This window comes from Brienomyrus brachyistius, unplaced genomic scaffold (assembly GCF_023856365.1).
Source record: "Brienomyrus brachyistius isolate T26 unplaced genomic scaffold, BBRACH_0.4 scaffold45, whole genome shotgun sequence".
Taxonomy (NCBI): domain Eukaryota; kingdom Metazoa; phylum Chordata; class Actinopteri; order Osteoglossiformes; family Mormyridae; genus Brienomyrus; species Brienomyrus brachyistius.
The window spans coordinates 2,118,828-2,142,022 of NW_026042320.1; the positions used below are offsets into that span (position 1 = coordinate 2,118,828).

Below are 23,195 nucleotides of genomic sequence, written 5' to 3' on the forward strand. Positions count from 1 at the left end.
AACACTTGGTTAGTTGTCATGAAAAGACCAAACTCCCTGAAGGCTTTTGTAAAGTAACAATGGAATATAATTAAGGAATTTACATATAGTAAAAGAATAATCTACTTATATTATTGTCAAAATAATACATAATATTGACCGTCGTAATTCAGTGCGTTGACTAGAGAAAATTAATGAACATATATGAGGCAATACAGAAATTCTGTTCTGTAAAATTAAGTTTGTTGAAAGCTAAATAAATTGCCGTGCATAGGATACAGTGAAATTAGGTTGGTAAGAGCTTTTTTTAACGTTAGTACTACTAAATCTCATTATGGCGGCGCGCGTCAGTCAGACGTAAACACGCGAGAGTCTGACTGCGGTCAACGACGTTGTGTGGCGCCAGCAGCAGGCGGTTGTCATGGTTATTTTGCCACAAACCGGCCGAAGTTCGGGCCCTTTGAGTAAGACATGTCCGGCGTTCGAGCTCCGGCAAACAAAACCAAAGCCGGATTTATTTAGATAATTTCTGCTTAAACTTTATTAAACTAATACATGTATGTTCCGTGGTAATTTTTGTACTTATCGATGTAGCTGGGTTTCGATAATTTAGAAGTTAATTGCGACTTTTTAGCTGGTTAGCTAGTTCTTGCTAGTTGGTACTAGCATTGCACTGTGTTTTCGTTGGTGTACCTCTGGGTTTTTTGTGTCTGTTAATCTATTAACTACTACAGGGAAGTGTACATCGTTTTTGATAGTGAGTCAGACATACCTGTGTATTAATATGTTTTTCGGGTTGTGTGATTTCCATACATGTATATAGTTGCCACTTGGTTTACCATAGCTTGGTGTTAACTACAGATCTGATTTGGGATTCTGAAATTGCCCTGGTGTGCAGCACATGTCACACTGTCTTCTGATTACTGGTGGCATTTACAACATGCCACATTATATATGTCACAGTATTTTGTGTGTCAGGTATAGAGATAAATATTATTTTTTAGGATGAATTCAGTTAAACTAATTGAGAGTTAGCTGTAGTAAGCTGCCCTACACACAAATGCTCTGACCCCAGAGGTGAGCTGCTGTTCACCCAAACGCCCTGAGTCCACAGGAAGGTTCACATCCAACCGAACACTGTGACCCCAGAGCTAAGCTGACATGTACCCAAACACCCTGATCGCAGAGTTAAGCTGTCATCTACTCAGATGCCCTAATTCCAAAGGTAAAGCTCTTATCCAACCAACTGCATCCAACCAAGCGCCGTGACTCCAGCGTTAAGATGACATAAACCCAAACACTCTGATAAAAGAGGTATGTTTTCATCCACTCAGGCTCCTTGATCCCAGTGGTAAGCTGCCGTCTACCGAAACACCCTGATCACAGAGGCAAAGCACTGTCCACCCAAACACCCTGATCCCAGATGTAGGCTGCCATCCACGCAAACACATTGTTCCCAGAAGTAATCTGCCATTCACCCAACCATGCTGATCCCAGAGGTAAACTACCTTCCATCTAACCGCCTTGTTCTCTGGGGTAAGCTGACATTTACCCAAATGCCCTGATCCCAGAGGTAGGCTGCCTGTGACCCAGCCCCCTAACCCCAGAGGTAGGCTGCCTGTGACCCAGCCCCCTAACCCCAGAGGTAGGCTGCCTGTGACCCAGCCCCCTGACCCCTGAGGTAACCTCGCTTCCACCTAAACACTCTGATCTCAGAGGCAAGCTGACATTTGCCCAAACACCCTGATCACAGAAATAAGCTGCCATCCACCTAAACGACCTACCCCTAGAGGTAAGCTGACATCCATCTAACTGCCTTGATCCTAGGCTGCCCCAGTACGTCTAGGTGGTGACAATCCATCCTACAGGGTTGACATGATGTGCTTTCCTGAAGCACACAAAGGACACCTCGGGTTTTATGTAAGTTTGCTTTCTTTTTCTGTGCTTGTGTTTTATTTAGTTTGGATTTAATTTAATGGCATGTATAGAATTTACTGAGCACTTTTTTGGTTGATCACTGTTAGCACATATTCATCAGTATTAAAATAAAATGTTAATAATGTTATCTGTTGTGCTGTTTATTCTGTGATTGACCTATTTTATTCCTAAGGTTACTGCTTTTATGTGTTTTAGGAATGTGTATGACAGTGTTTTAGCCCGACCCTTGTGCAGAGGTCGGAAGTCTGTGGGTATGTTCCTTTTTGAACTTTTTCTTTTTGTCTTAACTTTTTATTGGCATGCATATAAGGTAACATTTTAACTGTTTTATTGGCCATGTAATTAGATTTTAATGGTGTATAATTGTATTTGCTGGTGGAATTGCTCTTTTGCCTGTTTTAAGGGTAATAGTTCTGCAGGTAGTTCTATTTGTTAAATGTTATCCTTAAAATTCTTATTGTACTGGGTTGGCATTGATTTGCATGGTGTTTCAGCCTTTTAGATTGTGATTTTGTGTTAATGTAAGTAGTACAAGCATAATATTATTTAAAAATTGGCGGGGTGCAGTCTGCGGGTATCGCTTCTCGGCCTTTTGGCTAAGATCAAGTGGATTTTACTGACTTTTTACTGCTTTTTTACGGACTGCGTCGGGTTTTTTAGAGGAAGGCACGGTGAACCTAAGGCGTGACCAGCAGGTGGCTTGACCGCCGCTGCCACGGGGCGACCCGTGCCTTCCTTTTTAGCCTTTTATCCCTGCTTTTATTTCTGTTTTTAGTAGGCTGGGGATCCCGCAGTGGCTGGTGGCTTGTCCGCCGCCCTGCTGGGCGAACTGGTGTTTTTTTTTTTTAGCTGGTTTTATAGTTTAGCTCTGCTCGACTCATCCCGGATTGGCGGGCGGCGGGACCACGGCGGCAGAAGGACTCTGCTCCAGCGGCGTCGTCGGTGGACCTTCCCGGATGGCAACGGCCGGCGGACCATCGAGGAAGCCCTTCAGCGGGCCGTGGCTGGTAGCAGGCGGGGGCCTGCGGAATACCGCCCGGTTCTGCTGGAGGGCTGAGGGGGAGGTGGGCACCTTCCCCGACCGGCTGGCCTTCATCCGGGAGGTGGCCTTTGGAGCGTTGGGCCTTCAGATGCCGGACATCCTCTGCGTACAGCGGAATGGCCCCTTCCGCTTCTTCGAGGTCACCTTGTCCACCGACGAGAGTTACACCAAGGTCCTGGAGCGGAGCAAGGAGGGGGCCCAGCACCCCCTCCTCGGACGTTACAACATCGAGCCGCTGTGGTGGCCCGACAAGCGGGTAATAACGGTCCATTGTTTCAACCCGCATGTTACCGCCGAGGCCGTTTCCCAATTTCTAACAAAGTATGTGGATCTTCTTCCTGGCCACAGGGACATCCGGGATGAGCTGGGGATCTGGACTGGCCGACGCCAGTTCCAGGCCCGCCTGTGCCCAGACGCTAATGGGGCAGGCGGTTTTAGCCACCCCCCAGCCTATTTTAACCTACAGGGAAATAAGGCATACCTTTTTTATTCTGGACAGCCTCCCTTCTGCCGGCAGTGCCACAGTTTTGGACACACCCTGGAGGGATGCGCCAACCTGCGCTGCCGCAACTGCCTGGAGTCGGGGCACATGGCCAGGGACTGCAAGGGCCCCCGTCGCTGCAAACACTGTAACGGCGAGGACCATCTGGCTCGTTCCTGCCCACAGAAAAAGACTACATATGCCGACGCTCTGTCGGGTAACAGAGCAGTCGGCACGGAGAATGGTGGGGGAGCTCTAGCCCCCACGACTGGGCAGGAACAGCCGGCGACGGCGGCAGGAGGAGAAGCCCTGGTCGAGGTGGAGGAGGCCCCTTCGAGTGCGACACCAATGCAGGAGGGGTCTCCGAACAAGGTGGAGCAGCTCGCCCTGGCTCCAGGCGTCAGCAGCAGGCGAAAGAAGAGCGGTGCATCCCCCCGGGGGAGGAAGAAGAGCAGAAGGGAGGCGCAACCCGACGCATCCAGCCCTCCGGCGGCCACCTCGCCAGCAGTGGCGGCCGGGGACCAAGGCCGACAGTGTCCCCCCTCCCCGATGTTAGAGGCCCCCCGTCTGGTGTGGGACTTGGGACAGTCCCCTGCACCCCCCCAGGAGTACAGCGGTCAACAGGACACTGCTAATGAACAGGAGTACCTGGGGGGGCTGGAATTGGGGGACCTTTTGAGGTTGACTGAGGAGGGGGGGCAGTAGGACAGTATTGTTTTTAATGGCTGGCTTTTATTATTTTAGTTTGTTGTTTTTAATTGTATTTTATTATTTTAACATTCTATGGCCAATTTTAATATTGTCACCTTGAATGTAAGGGGTTTGAGGAACATTTTAAAACGCACATCTGTTTTTAACCAGCTGGCATCTTCTCCCTTCAGCATTTGTTTTCTGCAGGAAGTCCACCTCCGGGACCAGCGGGACGAGGCTCTCTTTTCACGACAGTGGAAGAGGGGTAGATCCTATTGGAGCGTAGGTGGCGTCCACTCCTCAGGCGTCGGGATCCTTTTTGGCGACCGCGCCTTTGAAGAAGTAAGTGCGTTTACCGTCCTTCAGGGCAGGGTTTTGGGAGTGGACGCCACATGGAGGGGACAGCGCCTCCGGGCCATATGTGTCTACGCTCCGGTGGAGGCCTCGTCCCGTATAACTCTCTTTGAAGAGTTGTCCCCGTTCTGTGTCACAGATCGACACTTGATTTTAGGAGGGGACTTTAACATCTCGTTGGAGGGAAGAGGGATGTCAGCTCGGGGCATTTTCACCATTTTATTCGTTCCTTTAAACTTGTTGACGGTTTTAAAACATGCAACCCCAGCATGCCGGGCTTCACCTGGCATAATAGTCGCGGAGCCAGCAGCCGCATCGACTACATTTTAGCTTCACCCCCCGTTGCTTTTAAAAAGGTGTCCCTCTCCCCACAGTGGCCCACTGACCATCTGGCAGTGGAGGCCACTGTCTCCATAGACGCCCCTGTATATGGGGGCGGCTATTGGAAAATGAACCTGTAGATCCTGGAGGAGAGAGATTTTAGACACCTTTTTTTAGATCACTTCTCCGAGTGGCAGAAGGACAAGCCTACCTTCCCCTCCGTGGCCAAATGGTGGGAGAGTGTGAAGGACAGGATCCGAACCTTCTCCATGCAGTACAGCAAGCAGCGCAGGATGGAGAAGAAGTTCTCCATTCGGCGGCTGGAGAGAAGGTTGCGGGATGAATACGCCGCTCACAACAACGGGGGCACCATCAACCACGAGCGGCTGCTTGACATAAAGGGTGAGCTGAGGCGCCTGCATGAACAGGCTGCCTCGGCCCAAATGCTCCGCGACAAAATATTCTATGTGGAAAATAATGAAAAGTGCAATTCTTTTTTTTTCCACAGAGCCAGGGAAGCCCGGGAGGAGAAGAGCTTTAGCTCTCTCCGTGCCTCAAATGGCAGTATAGTCAAGGATACATCAGACATGCTGGAGGTTGCTAAATTGTTTTATCTTAACCTTTTTAATGTTAGGGATACGGACCCGGTTGCTGGGGAGCGCTTCCTAGATAACATCTCACCTTGTCTTCCCAGTGACATCCGGGACGGCTTAGAAGCCCCCATCACCTTGGCCGAGCTGACCGCAGTGCTTGGCAAGATGAACTGCCGCAAGGTACCTGGCCTTGATGGGCTCCCGGTGGAATTTTATTCCACCTTTTGGGATGTCCTTGGGCCCGAATTACTGCAGGTTGTAGAGGACGTTCAGCGCCGGGGTTTGCTCACTAGGAGCATGAGGTCGGGGGTCCTCTCTTTGTTGCACAAGAAGGGCGATCGGGCCGACCTTGGCAACTGGAGTCCCCTGACCATGCTTTGTGTAGACACAAAGCTCATCGCAAAGACCCTTACCGAACGCCTGAAGAAGGCCATGGCTCATCTGGTTCACAGCGACCAGACGTGTGGAGTACCGGGTCGATCGGCGACGTGGAATCTCCACCTCATCCGCGACGCCATCGCCTGGGTGGAGGATAGGAACCTCCCTCTCCTGCTGGTCAGCTTGGACCAGGAGAAAGCCTTCGACCGGGTAGATCACCGCTTCCTGTTGAAAGTATTGGGTAAGTTTGGCTTCGGGCCCAATTACCTGGGGTGGTTACACACTTTGTATATCGAAATTGGGAGCCATGTTGTTATCAATGGCTTCCTGAGTGATTTGGTGCCCCAGCGGAGTGGAGTGAGGCAGGGATGTCCCCTCTCCCCCCTCCTCTACGTGCTCTATATAGAGCCACTGGCGTGCGCCATTCGCACCCACCCCGGGGTCGATGGCCTTCTTATCCCAGGAAGTCGGGGGACAACTGTTAAACTGACCCAGTATGCAGACGACACCACGCTTTTCGTCTGCTCGGATCAGTCTCTCGGTCATGCCTTGAGCCTCGTTCACGCGTTCGGTTGGGCCTCTGGCGCGACGCTCAACCTCAGTAAATCGGTGGCCAAGTATTTCGGCAGCTGGAAGGCGAGGGAGGACGTCGCAGGTGGTCTCACCCTCTGTGACGGTCCTCTCAAAGTTTTGGGGGTCAACTTCCTTTCGGATGGTGCCGCCCGGTTGAACTGGGAGGAGCGGTTGGCGATCGCCAGGCGGAAGATCGGACTGTGGAAGTCCAGGTCCCTGTCCTTCCAAGGTAAGGTTTTAGCCTTAAAAGTGGATATTCTTCCCACCCTGCTCTACCTTGCACATGTGTACCCTTTGCCCCGCTTCATGCGGAGGGGCCTGACGAGGGACGTTTTTAACCTCGTCTGGGGGGGCAGGTACGAGTACGTGCGTAGGGAAGTGATGTATCTCGGAAAGGACAGTGGGGGGAGGGACGTTATTGACTTTCCTCTCAAGCTTGACTGCCTGTTCTTCTCGCAGCTCTGCACGCGCCTGGCAGCTCCCCTCCAGCACCCCCATCAGCACTTTGTGCGTCTGTGGCTGGCTCTCCCCATGAGACGCCTGGTGGCGTCGTGGACCAACCTCGGCCCCAAGGCTGAGACCCTGCCGGTCCACTACAGCCACGCTGTCAAGTGGAGTAAGTCTATTCCGGCAGGTGTCAAGAGAGGCCCTGACCAAGCACAGAGCCCTTTACAAGGCTTTGCTTGGTCATAGGGAGACTCGGGCCATGTTGGGCCTGGAGGAAGGCACATGGGCGAGAATCCAGCCTAAGGGTTTGGATCACAGGCTGCAGGACCTGAACTGGCAGTGCCTTCATGGTAAGCTGCCAGTCAGGGACGTCTTGCACAGGCATAAGCTGACCAGACACCCCCGCTGCCCCAGGCCCGAGTGCAGCGAGGATGAGACCATCAAGCACGTGTTTTGGGACTGCGGGCATGCACAGAGAGTCTGGGGGTTGGTAGCGGGCCTGTGTGGACGTGTAGACCCGCAGCCCGGTCTGACCTACGACAAGGTGTTGAAGGGGTGGGACCCCAACCTCCATAACCCCTTCGGCCCCTGGATGTGGCTGCTGGTCAGCATTACCAAGCGAGCTTTGGAATGCCAGGACTGCGCTCATCCGCAGAGGGGTTCGTCTGGAGGCACAAGGGGTATTCCGCAAAATCTGGGCCGATTTGGGTTTCAGGATGGAGACCGACGTCATCCAACGGGGCTACCACGAGGCCAAGGAGAGGTGGAAGGGCCTCTTTTGGCTTTAGCCCCGTTTCATTTAGGTGGTGACGCTCCATCCTACAGGGTCGACATGACGCACTGTCCTGAAGCACACAGGAGGTACTTTGGGTTTTAGGTAAGTGTGCTTTGTTTTTTGTGCGTGTATGGTGTTGGAAATATTCTTTTTAATTAACTGCATGTACTGAGATTGTGCACGGCTGTGGTTGGTCACTTTTAGCACTTTTATGTATTAACATTAACTGTATTTATTAACATTTTATTCTATGTGCTGTGCCATGTCTGTGATTAACCAGTTTCTTAGCCCGAAGTCATTGATTTTAGGTGTCTTAGGATTGTGTATAACCCTGTTTTAACCCGACCCTTGTGCCGAGGCCTGAGGTCTACGGGTCTGTTCCTTTAAGGTTTTAATATTTTAATGGCTTGCATTTGAGGTGACATTTTAATTATGTTAATGGCCATATGATTGTAATCAGATTCTAAAGTGTGTATATGTATCACTTGTTTTTACTGTTACATTTTGCTTATCTTATAGTGAATGGTTCTGTGATATATTTGTTTAATATTGTTTTAAATGTTTGCTAACTAATTATTGATGTTATTGGCACTGATATGTATTACATGGGCAAAATCTCTACCATCATGATTAATCCTGAATGTTGTGATTAGTGTTTTAGCAGGAAAAGGTTGTTTTAAGCTCATTGTTGAGTGTCTATTTTAAAAGGTGGTTTTTTTTATTGTGTGAATTTAAATGTGCAGAACTGTTTAATAAAGCATTAAAAAATCTGTTCTTATCAGTTTAATATCTGATACGTCCCCCATGGAGGGGACCACATATTAAACGGATTTTTGGAACAGGGAGCCGGAAGTGGGGCTTGCCCCGTCCGCTCCACGCAACGACCCGGTATTGCAGTGTTTCTGGGAACGGTGCACCTCTACTGCCCCCTGCTGTTGAAAGACAGAGCTGATCGGTTTTCCGCTTATCAGACCAAGAGCCTGTGCCGCTTGCCAGGCGATTAGCCGGTGTCGTGAGGGGCGGACTCTGTCCATGCGCCGGACCCTGTGCCATCTTCTCCTGCCATGTCGCTGACTAATCCAGAAGGAAAATGACTTTTAATATTCGAGTTTAAAAGAGCAGGTGTAACAGCTCTACTGCTTCTTACGTTTTTTCATTTTATGCAGTGACATTTTTGTATTTTTCTTTGACTTATTTATCCAGCTGGGTTTATTAATGAATTAATTCAGAGTATGTATCCTTGGCCAAGCTCCATGGATTATATGCTGCTGTCGGAATTAATCTTGTCACATCTATTATCAGATGGCCCTGTCTGGGAGGTTTGAACCCCCATTACTGCATGTTCTAGCCTTGATTGTGCTGGTTTGCCCGAGTCACTGCTGTTTCTGCTGCATCTGAAAAACATAGCAGCTTAACTGGCGTCATTAACAGGAAGATCAATCCAGTTAATATTCAACCTTCAGATGAGCTGGAAAGAGCAGCAGCAAGTGAGGAAAAATCTTCTGAAGTTAAGTACTTGGCACGGCAAGGCCTGGCTTTTCGAGGTGTTGGTAAGGAGAGTGGGAATTCTGATCCTTCCTGATCCTTTTGGTTTTGATGTGTGTGTTGTAAAAAACCCTATTTTCCACCCATGTCATGTACTGCCGCAACCAGAAGAGGGCAGAAGATATGGCACAAAAACAAAGGAAGAAGCCTAACTTTAAAAAAACTTCAAAAAACATCAAGACTCATCCAGCATGGGGTGGTGGGTTAACGAATAACACAAACAATCAAACAATAAGCAAACAAAAGAGTGAAAAGATGCAGAGATGACTGAGAAGCAGGGGATGACTGGAGAAGAGAAGACAGGAGCGATACAGGGAGAGCGGAGAAGACAGTATAACTGAAGAATGGGAGAAGAGGAGAGACTGCAGAGGAAGGAGAACATAGATGACTGGAGGGGAGGGAATATAGGAGCAACAGAGAAGGAGGAAGGGCTGCGGAGGAGAAGACAGGATAAGAGGGGAAAATGTGAGCAGAGAAGGACAAACACCCCCACTGCCCAGCAAAGTGCACTTGTAAGTAAACCACAATTTTAGCCTTGGGCTCAATATCTGGACTTGTCTCTGTGTAGCGATGCATAGAATCCCTGATACTGGTTATGACTGTACTGTATTAGTCCTAAACCTGCCATTATAGTGTAAGAAGAAAAGATTTTTTTTAAAATAAATCATTTTAAAAAAAGGTAGAGCGATGTAGCCCCCGGAGAAGTCCCCCCCCCCCCCCCAAAAAGCCCTGTTTGTTCCCTTCTAGCTACCAGATGAAACTCACAATGCACCCCAACGCCACCTAACTTCTCTTCCACATGATGCACCTTATTTACCCTCTGAATCCTGTCTATTATTGAGCGTTTTTATATCCATTTGATTATCAGCTTATTACACTGTATGTACATTAGTCAGCCACATATGCTGTATGGCTTTGTTTTCCGGACAGTCTGGGCTACTCAGATATGTCATAATTCGATTTGTAAATGCTGACAGTCTTGATATTATCCTTCTTATCAGGAAAAACTACTTCTGCATATAGATATTTCTCAATTTTTAGTCTCATCTAATATAAAAATGGGCAGGTAGTACAAATATAATCTTATAAATGCTGAGATTAGAGTATCTGCGATGCAGGAATGCAGGGGTTTCATTGGGGCCCTTTCTATGGCTTAGTACTGTGAAGGAGTACATGGTTAGTGCCAGGCGCAAATGAATATCTTTGATTTTGCATCCATTTGGTAACTTGTTGAAGTTGTCTGATAGTCAGTAATACATGGTTTAATTAATATGATTCTTTATTTACTACTTTATAACATCTAAAAGAAACTGAAATAGGAAAGCTTATTTTAATTTATGGTCCACTGGATAAACACAGACATTACAGACGGTTTTAGAGTCTAATGCTGAATGTTTTTTGCTATCATTTTTCTGCCTGCATATGCTATGATTGGTGCAGTGAAATTTGAGAATGTGTTTGTGGTCAGTATCATAGCCTCAGACAACAAACCAACGCTGTAGCGTGTCACTGTGTTTACATGTGAGAGGGGTTCCAGTTACATAATGGACTCGTTCTAATTGTTTTGACGGAGCTCGACAAACCTAAAAAATAAATGTTGGTGTTATCAAAAACTATGTCATATAGCTATATTCCAGATTTATTACAGCCAAACACATCTCGGAGCTCCGAGGAACCTCCTTCTCCCTACATTTCCCTCCTTCACACTCTTCCCTCAAATACTGTTACATTTGTCTTTTTTCCACACTCACACCCTGTCTTGATCATACTCTGACTGCATGGCATCCATATTCAGGGCAAACTATTTTACAATCTTATCTAGTATAATAGGACATAAACATTGAATTTGATAGTTATCTTTTATTTACACATTAGAACACAACACATGAACATGAAGGGATCGTTTGCATTTGCAACCAACACCTCCGCAAACCCCCTGTGGAATACTGGCCGCGGACAGGGGTGGAAATCCCCAAGCTGGAAGACTGTACTGCATCATGTTAACATTAGCTAGCTAGTTAGCATGGATACAGAGTGCACCGGACTACAACTATAAAGGACGTAAGGTGTGTGATATAGTAAAACACTTACTTACAGGTAATGCAAGTTAGCATTACGTTAAATGACAACTTTACCTGTTACTTACCAGAATAGCCTCCTACACGTTCGCCGAATGACAGAAGGCGGTGCGTTTTTCAGAAACACACCGGAGTTAAACTTACGCCGCGTTATTCACCAGCACTTGTAACACCAACATTTGCAGCCATTAACTCATATGTGGTAGTAACACTGAAATTACTTTCTCTGCGTCAAAATAAGGTAGCACTGTGATTTTGATACTTTATCATTTATACTTAACCGTACCTTCCTCCCATTCCTCCGTCTCTGCTTATTGACATTTAGGAGAGTCTCAGATATAAATTAACGATTCAAAATTATCAAACAAAGACAGACACAACACTGAAAAGATGACAAAGACACAGTTTGAAAAGTAAATATGTTTTATTGCAAATCTCTTATCTTAACATAGCCTACCTTATCATATGTTAACTTAGGCTAAGATAAAATATGATAGGCTATCTTGTCATATCTTAACTTAACCTAAGTTGAAATATAATAAGATAAGATAGGCTATCTTATCTTATTATATTTCAACTTAGGCTAAGACAAAATATATTAATATAAGCCATCTTATATTTTAACTTAGCATATCTTATCCTATCATATCTTATAGCTACATTAACACTTAAACAGTATCACTTTCCGTTGGGTCCCGCGGGATCCCAGTCCCAATGCAGGGCTCTAACACGGGTATTCTAAAAAAAAGAAAATAAACATTTTACTTAACTTTACTTAAAGCAGTCATATAACTAATAAATAAATAAATAAATATCCAATTAATGCCTTATAAATCATTTATAAAAGTATTAAAAACACGGCTGTAAATACTTATACAAAGGCATAACACATTATAGCTATCTTGATAATGCATTATGAATGCTCTGATCTATATATACACAATAAATATCTTCATAATACATTATATCGGCCATTAATCCATAATAAACATGGCTATAATGTGTTATGCTTTTTTTTCTTCAATATTTATACCCATGTCTATAATATATTTATGGATGCATTACAGTGTATTGTGAAGGTGTCAATAATGCAGTTATATTACTGCTTTAAGTCATTTGTAAACCTGAATTCACAACCTTATAATTACTGCCTCTTGCTACTTCTTCTGAAGGGCAGGGGACAGCAGAAGAAGCACCACTTCATCTTCTTCTTCTTCTTCTTGTGGCTCTTCTCAGTATCATCTTCAGAAAGATCTTCGGCATTCACATGGAATGATACTTCTTCTTCACTGTAGATCTTCTCGGCAGCATCAGCATCTTCTTTTGTTTTATCTGTCTTCATCACTTCAGTCTCGTCCTCTTCCTCAGGTCCTTCTTCTGGTATAGTCAGTAGCTGTGATCTGTCTTCAGATGCCACCATACACTGAAACCTGACCAGTGTGGTAGCATCAGCATCTTCTGCCTGCTGGAATACCACATCAGCTTCTTCATTTTCCTCAGGTCCATCTTCCTGTAAAGACTGCAGCCATATTCTGGCTACATATGCCGCCATGCACTGCCAACTGTCCACTGTGGCAGCATCAGTGTCTTCTGCTTCCTGAAGCTCCTCATCTGTTTCTTCATCTTCCTCAAGTTTTTCCTCCTGGATGGGTTCTAGCCAAGTTCTGCCTACTTGTGACACCACATATTCCACAGCATTCCCTGTACTTTTCCCTCCTCCTCCCTTAACCTCCTCCACATTCACTCCCACCTCACATACATTCTCCTCACCTCCATTTAGCATATCCATCATACTAATACCAGCCTCTGTCCCCTCCATCACAACCCTGGAGGCCTTCCCCTCAAATGTTCCCCACTCTGGTACCTCCACATATTCCTCACTACTCTGCCCCCTTACCTCACCCTCCCCCCGGCTTGTCCGGTCCTTCCTGACTTTCTTTTTCTTGTTAAGGTAGCAAGTTTTATAAATTTCCCAGTCTTCAGATGAAAGGCCGTAATTACTCTGAAGACTTTGAGATGAAATACTAGTGCTGGCTAGCAGTCCATCCTTTCCCACACTCTCCCCTCCCTTACCCAAATCAGTAGACCCCCCCAATCCCCCCTTAACCCCCCCAGCCTGGACAGTGGAGAGTGTCACTGGTGAGAAGTCCTCCACACCTTCTCCCCAGTTGATCACTTCATCCCACAGGTTCCAGGCTTCCCAGTGTTGGGTGTTGGTCCATCGATCAGCTCTCTGAATTCGCTCTCTGGGGAATAAATGAGAGATTAACCAGCACTTAAGAGAGATAATAAAATAAATAAAGAGCTGGAAATTCTTCAACCATACAGAAAATACAATTGTTATAATTATTATAATAAATAATTACAGGGTTCACATATATAAAAAAGAAAGAATAAAAGAAACAGCGAGCAAGATTGCAAAAAAAATCTACTGTAAAATGCACGATACTGTAAGTGCAATAGCATATTAAACAGTAATGTCACCAAATTATAACTAGAATCAAATACGAAACAACTGTGCTCCACATCAAATGAATACCCAGATGAATACTACCAAGAACTGAGTTAACACTAACCAAGCTAAGAATATTTGAAAGTGTTAATCCTGTGTAACAATGTAAATAGATGTAATGATAAACTTAGAAGCATCTAGCCTACTCCGAAAGTAATGCCCCAATTTTTTTTAACAATTTACCTACCACCCTGTACAGTAGGGGGGCCCAACTTCCGGTCGGTGTTCCGGTACCGTCCGCGCGGAGTATTGCACCGGGCGGCAGACAACCGGGGGTAGAGGAGCCAGCCGTCCCGTTTATTAGGGGATCGCGCCGTTTTGGAAAGAAAGCTGCCCGTATTGATGTACGGAAATACGCCATTAGCCCCGCATGTCCGTATACACCGTCAATCTCCCGCCGCTCGGCGTGGGAACCCCCAAATTATACCGCCGTCTTACCGATCCGTGACACTTTTCTACGACGGAAACCGATCCGCGGACATCGAAAGGTTGGGAAGCCCTACTAAACTAGCATGTTTGAGATGAATTTACTAACCAAATAGTCTGTCATTATTTAAATATTAGCAACCACAGTAGCAATAAAAACCACTGCACTTTAAATGACGTTAAAAAATATGTAATATTAAAAAAATATGCAATGTTTTTTATTGTATTATAGACATTTACTATGCCATTATAGTATAAAAGGCTAAATAATCGAAGTAGCACAACATCAGTTGAAGAATTCAAAGACATTTTGGAGAGCTAACAAGCTACTCACCTCTGCGCCATTTTCACTCAGAGTTTGTTGTGCTTCAAACGGTAAAGTTTGTTTACGTTGTTTCTATGGAAACTGCTCTGACTCTCCGCTTGACCATAATATAAAGGCATGTATGCAGTAATTTTCTGATTGCAAAGTACAGGATTTAAGATTTGAATTAGTAACAGGACCGTGGGAAACAAAACATATATGTTATTGATCCCACGAAGAAAGTTTTCAATTTTCTCCTTCTTTCAGTTCTTAAATAACGTGTCAGTTTTTGCTCTGTTTGGTTCGGATTTACCATTTTAACATTGTAGCAGTTCCTAGGCAATACACAGACAAATTCTTTTTTTTAGGATGGAATTGTTATGCTATAAACAATTACCTTCACGTTTCAACAAAGGTACTTGCTTTTGATATATAATTTTTTGTACATGTGTACTCTGGTCATACCCCTTGTACATATGGATGGCATGGAAGGACAGTCACTGCTGTCACCTATACTGTCCCTGTCTGCTTTTCTCATTTAAGTGTTGATACGGCAAAAGAAGATGGACCTTTTGTAGAAATTTCCAGCCAGAGACTTGGTTCCTATATGAAGAGAATATTTAATTTTAATTCAGGCTAAGAAACTACGGAAAACCAGCTCTGCATGTGATCTCCCCTTTACTGCACAAGGAGGGCACACACATCAACAATTAGCAATGCAGCAAAATACAGATGAACAATTTCTCACAGTTTCAGAATAAATCAGATTTCTCTGTAATTCAGAGATTGTCTAAGACTTCTGCTAGATCATTTTCTGCACTTGAACCTAATTTCAAGATAAATGACACCTGGGTCTATTAAAAGAAGGTGATGCTGCCTGACCCACCAACCAAGGCTGGGAGGAAAGGGAGGAATACTAGTCAAAGGAAGGAAGAAAAGCAGCCCACCCTATCTCATGGTCATGGATAGAAAAGTCAGGGAGTGTTACGAAGAAGACACCACACTTAAGACCATTGGTTTTATGCACTGAATTACACCAGATAGAGTTTTTGCATTCTAGCTGTGTTACGTAACATTCCTCAGCCTTCATTTGTTTCCACAGAATGCAGGACATAATTTAGGGTGCCAAACAAGACAGCGGAACTGCAGTATAGCCAATTATTTGTTTCAGTAGTTTTATAACAACTCGAACATAAAATGTTTGTTTTTCTTAGATAAAAGTCCAGTTGAAACAGACTTTATTTTTAAAAGTTAGATTGGATTTAAGAGATGGAACATGTTGCTTGTGTTAATACTGCTTTGATTTTGAGGATGAAGTCTGAAGTGTAGGTGACGTGTAACAGGTTGTTATTTTACTTTTAATTTATAATTATACAAGATTCTGTTTTCCTTCTTCTGTCTAACCTGATGGGTACAATATCCTTTAAACTTTCCCATGATGCTTTTGTCCTGCATCGCCCCTCCCTCTGTCTTTTCCCCTTTATAAGGGTCCCGACCTCATTTCCTCTTCCCTTTGGTGTATTGCACACGCGGGAAGAGGTGAGGATCTAGTGGCAGGGTCCCCCGAGTTAGTAAATCAATTGTATAATTATGACCCATATATTATATATTATATTTGATTTATTATTCATCATAAGCAGGGGATAGAAAACACGTCTATACATAAGTATATACATTGTTTTACTTTGTGCAGAGAGGGCCAGAGCATATGAATTTTACCCCTTTCCTTATTGTTCCCAACAGTTTCAATAAAATCCAGGAACGACAACGGCGTCTGTAATATCCCTTCCTCCTGCACCCCACACACACCTGATAACACCCCAAAACACAATGCAGAGTATAGGCAGGGAATGACCGGTTACATAGGTACACTAGTGCGGCTTGTAAATATGCCCTTAATTTATGCCTGAATATCCCTCCCATATAGTGGCTGACTACATATCATGTGAAAGACCCGGAGAGAGTGAGTGTATATATATATATATATGTATGATGTGCATGTGAGAGACACCATCGGAAGTCCGGTTCAGTTCCTCAGAGGCACTACTATGGAGGCGCTTACAGTAATAAACTTGCTGACCGCAAAAACTGGCACTATGATGGAAGTTATGCAGAAGTGCAGAGTAGATGGAATAATTTTTGTACCTCAATAAGATTGTATGCCTTTTGCCTGTGTCTCCAGCCAGTGCCGGGGGTGAAACGCGCCTGCAATTATCAGCGGGATAACATTATCGTTCTTTTTATTCTGTGGAAAATGAAAGACCGATTTGCTGGCCAGATTTATTTATGAATCATAAACATGTTGTGGGCTATATAAGTAAAGTCAGGGCTCTCAAGTCTTATGCATTGACTGTGAGACACTTGCATTTCAACCAGTTCACATGCTCACGCGCCGCACCTTATGTTTGTCAAGCTGAGAAGTAAGGGTTAGGGTTATAATTATCAATAAATAATGTACTTCCCTGTGAAACAATGATGCTGGATGTTTATTTGCATATCATGATATGGTGCAGCCTTTTAATAGGTTTCTGTTTTTCTGTTAATCCTTCATGGTGTTGAATAAGTCAGCAAGCATAAGTGTAAGGCTAGTGAGTGACTGGTGTTTTCGGGGGAGACTCCCTAGAGCTGGAGAGAAATACCTTAAGGCACGGGATGAAAAATCCCAAATCTTCCAGGATAAATGTCAGCATTATATGTATTTGCCACACAGAACAGAACAAAAAATTCCTTAGGGAATCACACGCCTACCATAGTCACTATACTACTCAGAACGCCTGGCAGCCACCAAATCAAACATAGGAAAAGGTCCGGATTTATAGCGTTAGAATGTGGTAGAGACTAATATCCATAACGTACCATCCTAGAACACACTGTGTTCTAAAATTTAAGCCCAATTAAAATCTGAATATTAAATGAGGAAAATAATTTGATTTGTTCTTCTATCCCAAGTTGTGGTCTAAAAGCAATAAGACCACCATCCATTATACCTGCTTTGGGGAAAATGCACTCCTGTAGCCACTAGGGGAGCTCTCACCTCTTCTGGGCCCAGCTAAATAATTATGTTACGCATTCTAACAAGCTTTATTATCTGTGTCAATAAGCCCTACTTTTACACTAACACTCCTGCTGAGAGGCTAGTTTGATTACCAGTCTTGCTCTTGTCATTAGGAACACATGAGAATTTGCGCAGTGCTGTTTCACAGTGGATTCTCACTGGTTTTCCCCAAGACTGGTACAATACATTTTATTTAGTTTCATACCACAGGTTATTGTAAGAGGGATCAATTGGTTTACTTTTATACTGGTGCAAGGAAACTATTATTATAATGGTGGGTTATCAAACACAGTAGCTGGCTACCTCAGACATAAGACGCCCATTATGTACCTGTGTGTCACCTATATGGGCTTGGAATCTGTATATCAATTGAAATAATTATTCATAGCCCAGATAGCATCATGTTATTGTTTCAGCGTTGAAGTATAGTTAAATGCATTGAATTATGGTCAGTGATAAATTATCAGCATTGAAACTGAATAGATTTTTGGTCAGATGTTCAATATTGAAAAATTAATGGTGGCGAAACCTTGATATAAAGTGACTTTTTCAACATTGAAAATAAGATGCTGAGTTAACATCAATATTATTGAAAATAAAAATGGAAAAATGAATTTATGGGGGGCGGCATGATGGTGCAGTGGTTAGCACTGTTACCTCACACCTCTGGGACCCGGGTTTGAGTCTCTGCCTGGGTCACGTGTGTGGAGTTTGCATGTTCTCCCCATGTCGTCGTGAGGTTTCCTCCGGGTACTCTGGTTTCCCCCCACAGTCCAAAAACATGCTGAGGCTAATTGGAGTTGCTAAATTGCCCGTAGGTGTGTGTGTGAGAGTCACTGGTGTGTGAGTGTGCCCTGCAATGGGCTGGCCCCCCATCCTGGGTTGTTCCCTGCCTCATGCCCATTGCTTCCGGGATAGGCTCCGGACCACCCACGACCCAGTAGGATAAGCGGTTTGGAAAATGGATGGATGGATGGATGTGCACCAAAGCACACACGTTTTTTTTCTGGTGGCTTAAACACATTTTTGTAACTACTGGCTATTTTGCAAAAACTCTGCACACAAATAAAAAAACCACCAAATCAGCAAAATGTTGTAGGTCTCTTGCAAAAGCTAATAAATCTTGCTTAACTCTTCAAACCTTTGGAAAAATTTTATTTTTGTACCAATCAGTTAACACAAACCATCATCTTAATAAGCACACAATGCACTAACTACACACTGATGGTAGGAATGGAAAACACATCTGGCTTTTGCTTTCTCTGTGCACGAGGTATGTCAATTTGAGGTCATACTTTTGTCATAAATAGTTCTGTAAACACAATTCAAGATTCAAATTTCAAGTATGAATGTTTATTCACATGCATCAAAAGAAACATAAGACAACATACAATTTCACTGAGAGAGAGAAAAAAAATCATTCTTGTCGTCTCTTTGCGTCCGGCCACAGAATTTCATCAACATCACATGCAATGCTTTCTAGTCCAAGGCACCGGGGAAACTCTCCTGGAGTGCCTTATCCTGGCCTGACATGATGCCTGGTCAATATCCTCGCATGCCTCCTCCATTGCCTGTAAAAGAGCCATGCGTTGATGGGGATGACGATCATAGACCTTCCAGCACCAGGCAGAGAAGAATTCTTCAATCGGATTCAAGAATGGAGAGTAAGGCGGGAGGTTGAGTACAGTGAAGAGTGGGCGACTGTAAACCAGTTGCGAACTAAAGCAGTCCTATGGAAACTAATATTGTCCCATATGATGACATAACTGGTCTGTGAACATTAGTGAGCATATGATGTGTGCAGTGTTACATGGGCCCAGGGTTGCATGATGGTGAACAGCACCGTTCTGACTTATAGCTGCACACATAGTTATGTTACCACCACGCTGTCCTGGGACATTGGTTATGGCACCTCGTCCAATAATGTTCCTGCCATGCCAACGCGTTCACTGTTTCTTTCAAAAGGGACTCTGTAAATGTGCTTCATCCTGATTCTGTTGCATGCCAGTACACGAGATAATGCAGAGATGCTCACATTGTTCATGTTTTGGGAGATGGTGTCATCCTCTATTATACGCTGCTGTATTTCTCGTAGCCTAATGGAATTATTTGTGATCACCATATTGACTATATGGGTCTCTCGTTCTTCAGTGAACATTCTTCCTCTGCCCCCAGGTTCTGGATGTCTAGCAGGTCTGTAGAGTAACCATTTCAGTTTTTACCTGTACAGCATTGTTGTGTTTCTCATTAGAGTATAGTACTATTACAAAACGTACTGTGAAGTAACTGTACTAACCGATTCTCATTACAGTATTGTACCACTACAAAACGTACTGTGAAGTAACTGTACTAACCGATTCTCATTACAGTATGGTACCACTACAAAACGTACTGTGAAGTAACTGTACTAACCGATTCTCATTTGGAACCGTCCTTATGATGCCTGCTACAGCGTAGCGGCTCAGGTCAGGCTGAACCCATTGGCCAGCTTCCCTCAGGGTCATTCCATGGTTGATCACATGATCCACTGTTGTAGCTCTGATGACATCAGTTATTATATTTCTTCTTACCCTTCCTCCTTCCTCTTCACCTCCTCATCCTCTAAATTCACCTCCTAGTCTTCATCCTTTTCCTCGCCCTTCTCTAATTCTCACTCTTCTCAGTCTTCCTTCTCCCTCCATTGTTCTCCACACTGAAAGCTTACTGTACCTGTGGCTTATTTATAGCTCTCATGCTGATTGCAAAGTGAACTAATTATCTAAAACCGTTTTCACATGTGCCAGTGTGGCCAGACAGTTGGCAAAATAGTGTAAACAATAGCCATAAATGTGTATAGTTTTACTAGGAATGTGTTGATCATTTGGAAATTGTGTGTAAAACAGTGAGTTGTGTTTACAGTTCCACAAAAAGAGTGCTGTGCAGTGGATTGTATTTACACATTTGCAAATTGTGTGTTACAAAAGTGCAAACTGAGTGCAAAACAGTGAGTAATTTTGCTATAACTATTAATAGTTTTATAAGAATCATTTTTAGTGTTTAAGCATTCAGAAAATATGTAAAAAAATTAAACAGGGGTGACTGTCCATTAAGCTAATCTGCAATCCTATTACACATAGACACATAGCATGACACAGTACTGTTTTTGACTTTTTCTTTTAATCCACCGCGATTGTGATGAATGGGGCAAGAGAACAAAAACCACAGAAATGGCTCTTTGCATGCTAGCCAGTGACTATGCGAGATGGTATAGTCTCTGGTTTTACTAGAGAAGGCTTGGAGGAAAATGCTGTGGAAAACTGATTATTTTGTGTCTTCTCTATGCCTGGGCTCTCTAGGAAAAGCATAGAGACCATATGTACCTCTACAATTGTGGAGATTTCTGTGGGGTGCACATATATAGTATATATCAAATTTATATTATATAGATTATATCTAAGCATCATTCATACTCAAGTGAGAAGACAATTATAAATTCATGTTATGAAAAGGTTTCTGTGTCGGAAAGGTACAGAAAGAGCCTAACGCAGGTTTACAGGAAACAAAGGTGTGGTGTAGAACACAAGGACATGGACAGAGAAAGGCAATGGCACAACCCCTCAATATGATCAATTCATCTACTCTGTGTCGTCCTCCCAGCTGTCAAAGTAATTGTCAGCAAATGATGTACTTGACACTTACATTATTTACGTGTCAAGCCGTTCGGACGTTTTAACACGTCTTAAAACTACGTGTTAACGCGGCCAATCTGAACGTCTTAACATGTTTAAAATTGGGTGCTACCACTTTATCGGTTTTATGGGGAAGCCTTGCAGACAGTCATTGCAAGAAGAGAAAAATGTTCCTCGGTCACTAGATAATGACCTCAGGTGGCTGATTGACTGTCAGTGCCTGATCTGTTCCATGTTTTTACAGTTTTTTATTAGATTTGTTTAAAATATGTGGGAAAAAAATTAACAATGCAGTCACAGAATAATTATTTTGCATTTTAAAATAGTTTAATACTGCAGCACAGGAACAATATATGCAAAAGTATGGCAAGGCGTTTTAACATTTAATCGCTAGACTGGATATGTATTGCAGATATCTCTAATTCAATTCTTCCTAGTCAAAGAGAGCATTTCAGATATCCACAATGACATTCTTCCTATCCACAATTGTCATTTCAGATATCTAGAATGGCTATGCGACGTACATCCGGTAAAATATAAGGCAGCTAAATTATTGATGCCATTCATACTGTTGCTATGACCGTTCACTATAAACTCCTTATTACAAATAAATGAATAACTACATAGGTTTCTTTGCTGAATATATAGTTTTTGCTGTTAATGCAGAACAGAAAGTGATCAAAATGATAAGTTTAGCTCATCTGCACTGTTCACCACAAAGACACCAGTGCAATTAAATCAATATTAGCCAGATTTACCATTTTTGCTCCAGTTTCATTAAATGTTAAAACTGCCAGTTATACTTTGTAAAGATTTAAAGATAACTGTTCTGCCAGTTTAAATAAACCCGTGATTCACCCCTCCAACAAATGGACTGTGCCGAAAACAACATCACAGTCACGTTTGACACGTAATACATACGTTGCCTATACGTAATAACAACGTAGGACTCACATGGCTGAACGTAGAGACCACATGACTACAACGTACAGGGCATGTACTGCATACGTATAGCCCTTACGTCAAAAGGGGTGTGTACGTTTATGCCAACCAATAGCATAGATGCATTAAAGGTACAAACGTCTTAAGAGGTTCAAATTGGCCGCATTAACATGCAGTTTTAAGACGTGTTAAGATGTCCGAATGGCTTAACACGTAAGTAATATACGTGTTAAGACATAATTTGTTTGACGTGTTGACATGGGCGTCAAAGTAGATGTTAAGTCCCAAATGGCCTTCCATAATAAAGTGATCTTTCAAAATAAAATCACAATCAAATTCTTCACCCTTTGGTTATTATTCTGTGTGCCTTCTCTTATATGTAATGAAATAGACCAGGGTGACAAAATAAGTATTATATACAATGTTGTCATGGAAATAAATCAATACTTATGTTTAATCAATTAGCCTATGATTACGGTTCAAAAGAAAATTGCGAAAAGCCATTTTCCTTTGAGTCCCAATAATTTAAATAAAACCACATATTTGTTGATAGTGATGTATTTGTGATTTTTTTCTATAGATCATCTGCAGTATATGGAGTCCCTTAGATGTCAGGGTGAGAAAATATATTTTTAATTGTTTTGTGTTTCCTCTCAATAGTTTTGCGTTCCCTCACAATACTTCTCCTAATAATAATAACTGTACTCTGTCCATTTAAAGTACAAAAGTTAGAATTAATGGATTAATAAGTATAAACCAAAATAATACAGACATGTCCAGTTACGTGTACTTTACTGTTTACAGTAACTCGCAGTCATTGGACACAGTGCAATTATTATTATCATCATTATTTGTTATTATTATTATTATCCATCCATTTTCCAAACCACTTATCCTACTGGGTCGCGGGGGGGGTCCGGAGCCTATCCCGGAAGCAATGGGCACGAGGCAGGGAACTACCCAGGATGTGGGGCCAGCCCATCGCAGGGCACACTCACACACCATTCACTCTTACACATGCACACCTATGGGCAATTTAGCAAGTCCAATTAGCCTCAGCATATTTTTGGACTGTGGGGGCAAACCGGAGTACC

At 43.6% G+C, this 23,195-nt stretch overlaps 2 protein-coding genes and 1 pseudogene across 2 annotated transcripts in view; 2 read left to right on the forward strand and 1 right to left on the reverse strand.

Moving 5' to 3' along the window:
* LOC125723083 (cytohesin-2-like) overlaps positions 1-23,195 on the reverse strand; it is a 341,447-nt gene that overhangs the window by 302,506 nt on the left and 15,746 nt on the right. The gene's annotated exons all lie outside the window — the stretch shown is intronic.
* LOC125723048 (uncharacterized) lies at positions 2,800-4,377 on the forward strand. Its single transcript, XM_048999462.1, has 2 exons — positions 2,800-3,215; positions 3,459-4,377. Exons 1-2 carry the CDS (start codon positions 2,874-2,876, stop codon positions 4,143-4,145), a joined length of 1,029 nt encoding a protein of 342 aa, XP_048855419.1. The 5' UTR covers positions 2,800-2,873; the 3' UTR covers positions 4,146-4,377.
* On the forward strand, positions 8,313-8,493 carry LOC125723138 (U2 spliceosomal RNA; annotated as a pseudogene).

What these genes read in the sequence shown, in the direction of transcription:
- LOC125723048 (XM_048999462.1), top strand. Translation starts at nt 2,874, where the DNA reads ATGGCAACGGCCGGCGGACCATCGAGGAAGCCCTTCAGCGGGCCGTGG. An exon ending in TGTGGTGGCCCGACAAGCGG is followed by an intron (nt 3,216 to 3,458) that starts GTAATAACGGTC and finishes TATTCTGGACAG; the next exon opens with CCTCCCTTCTGCCGGCAGTG.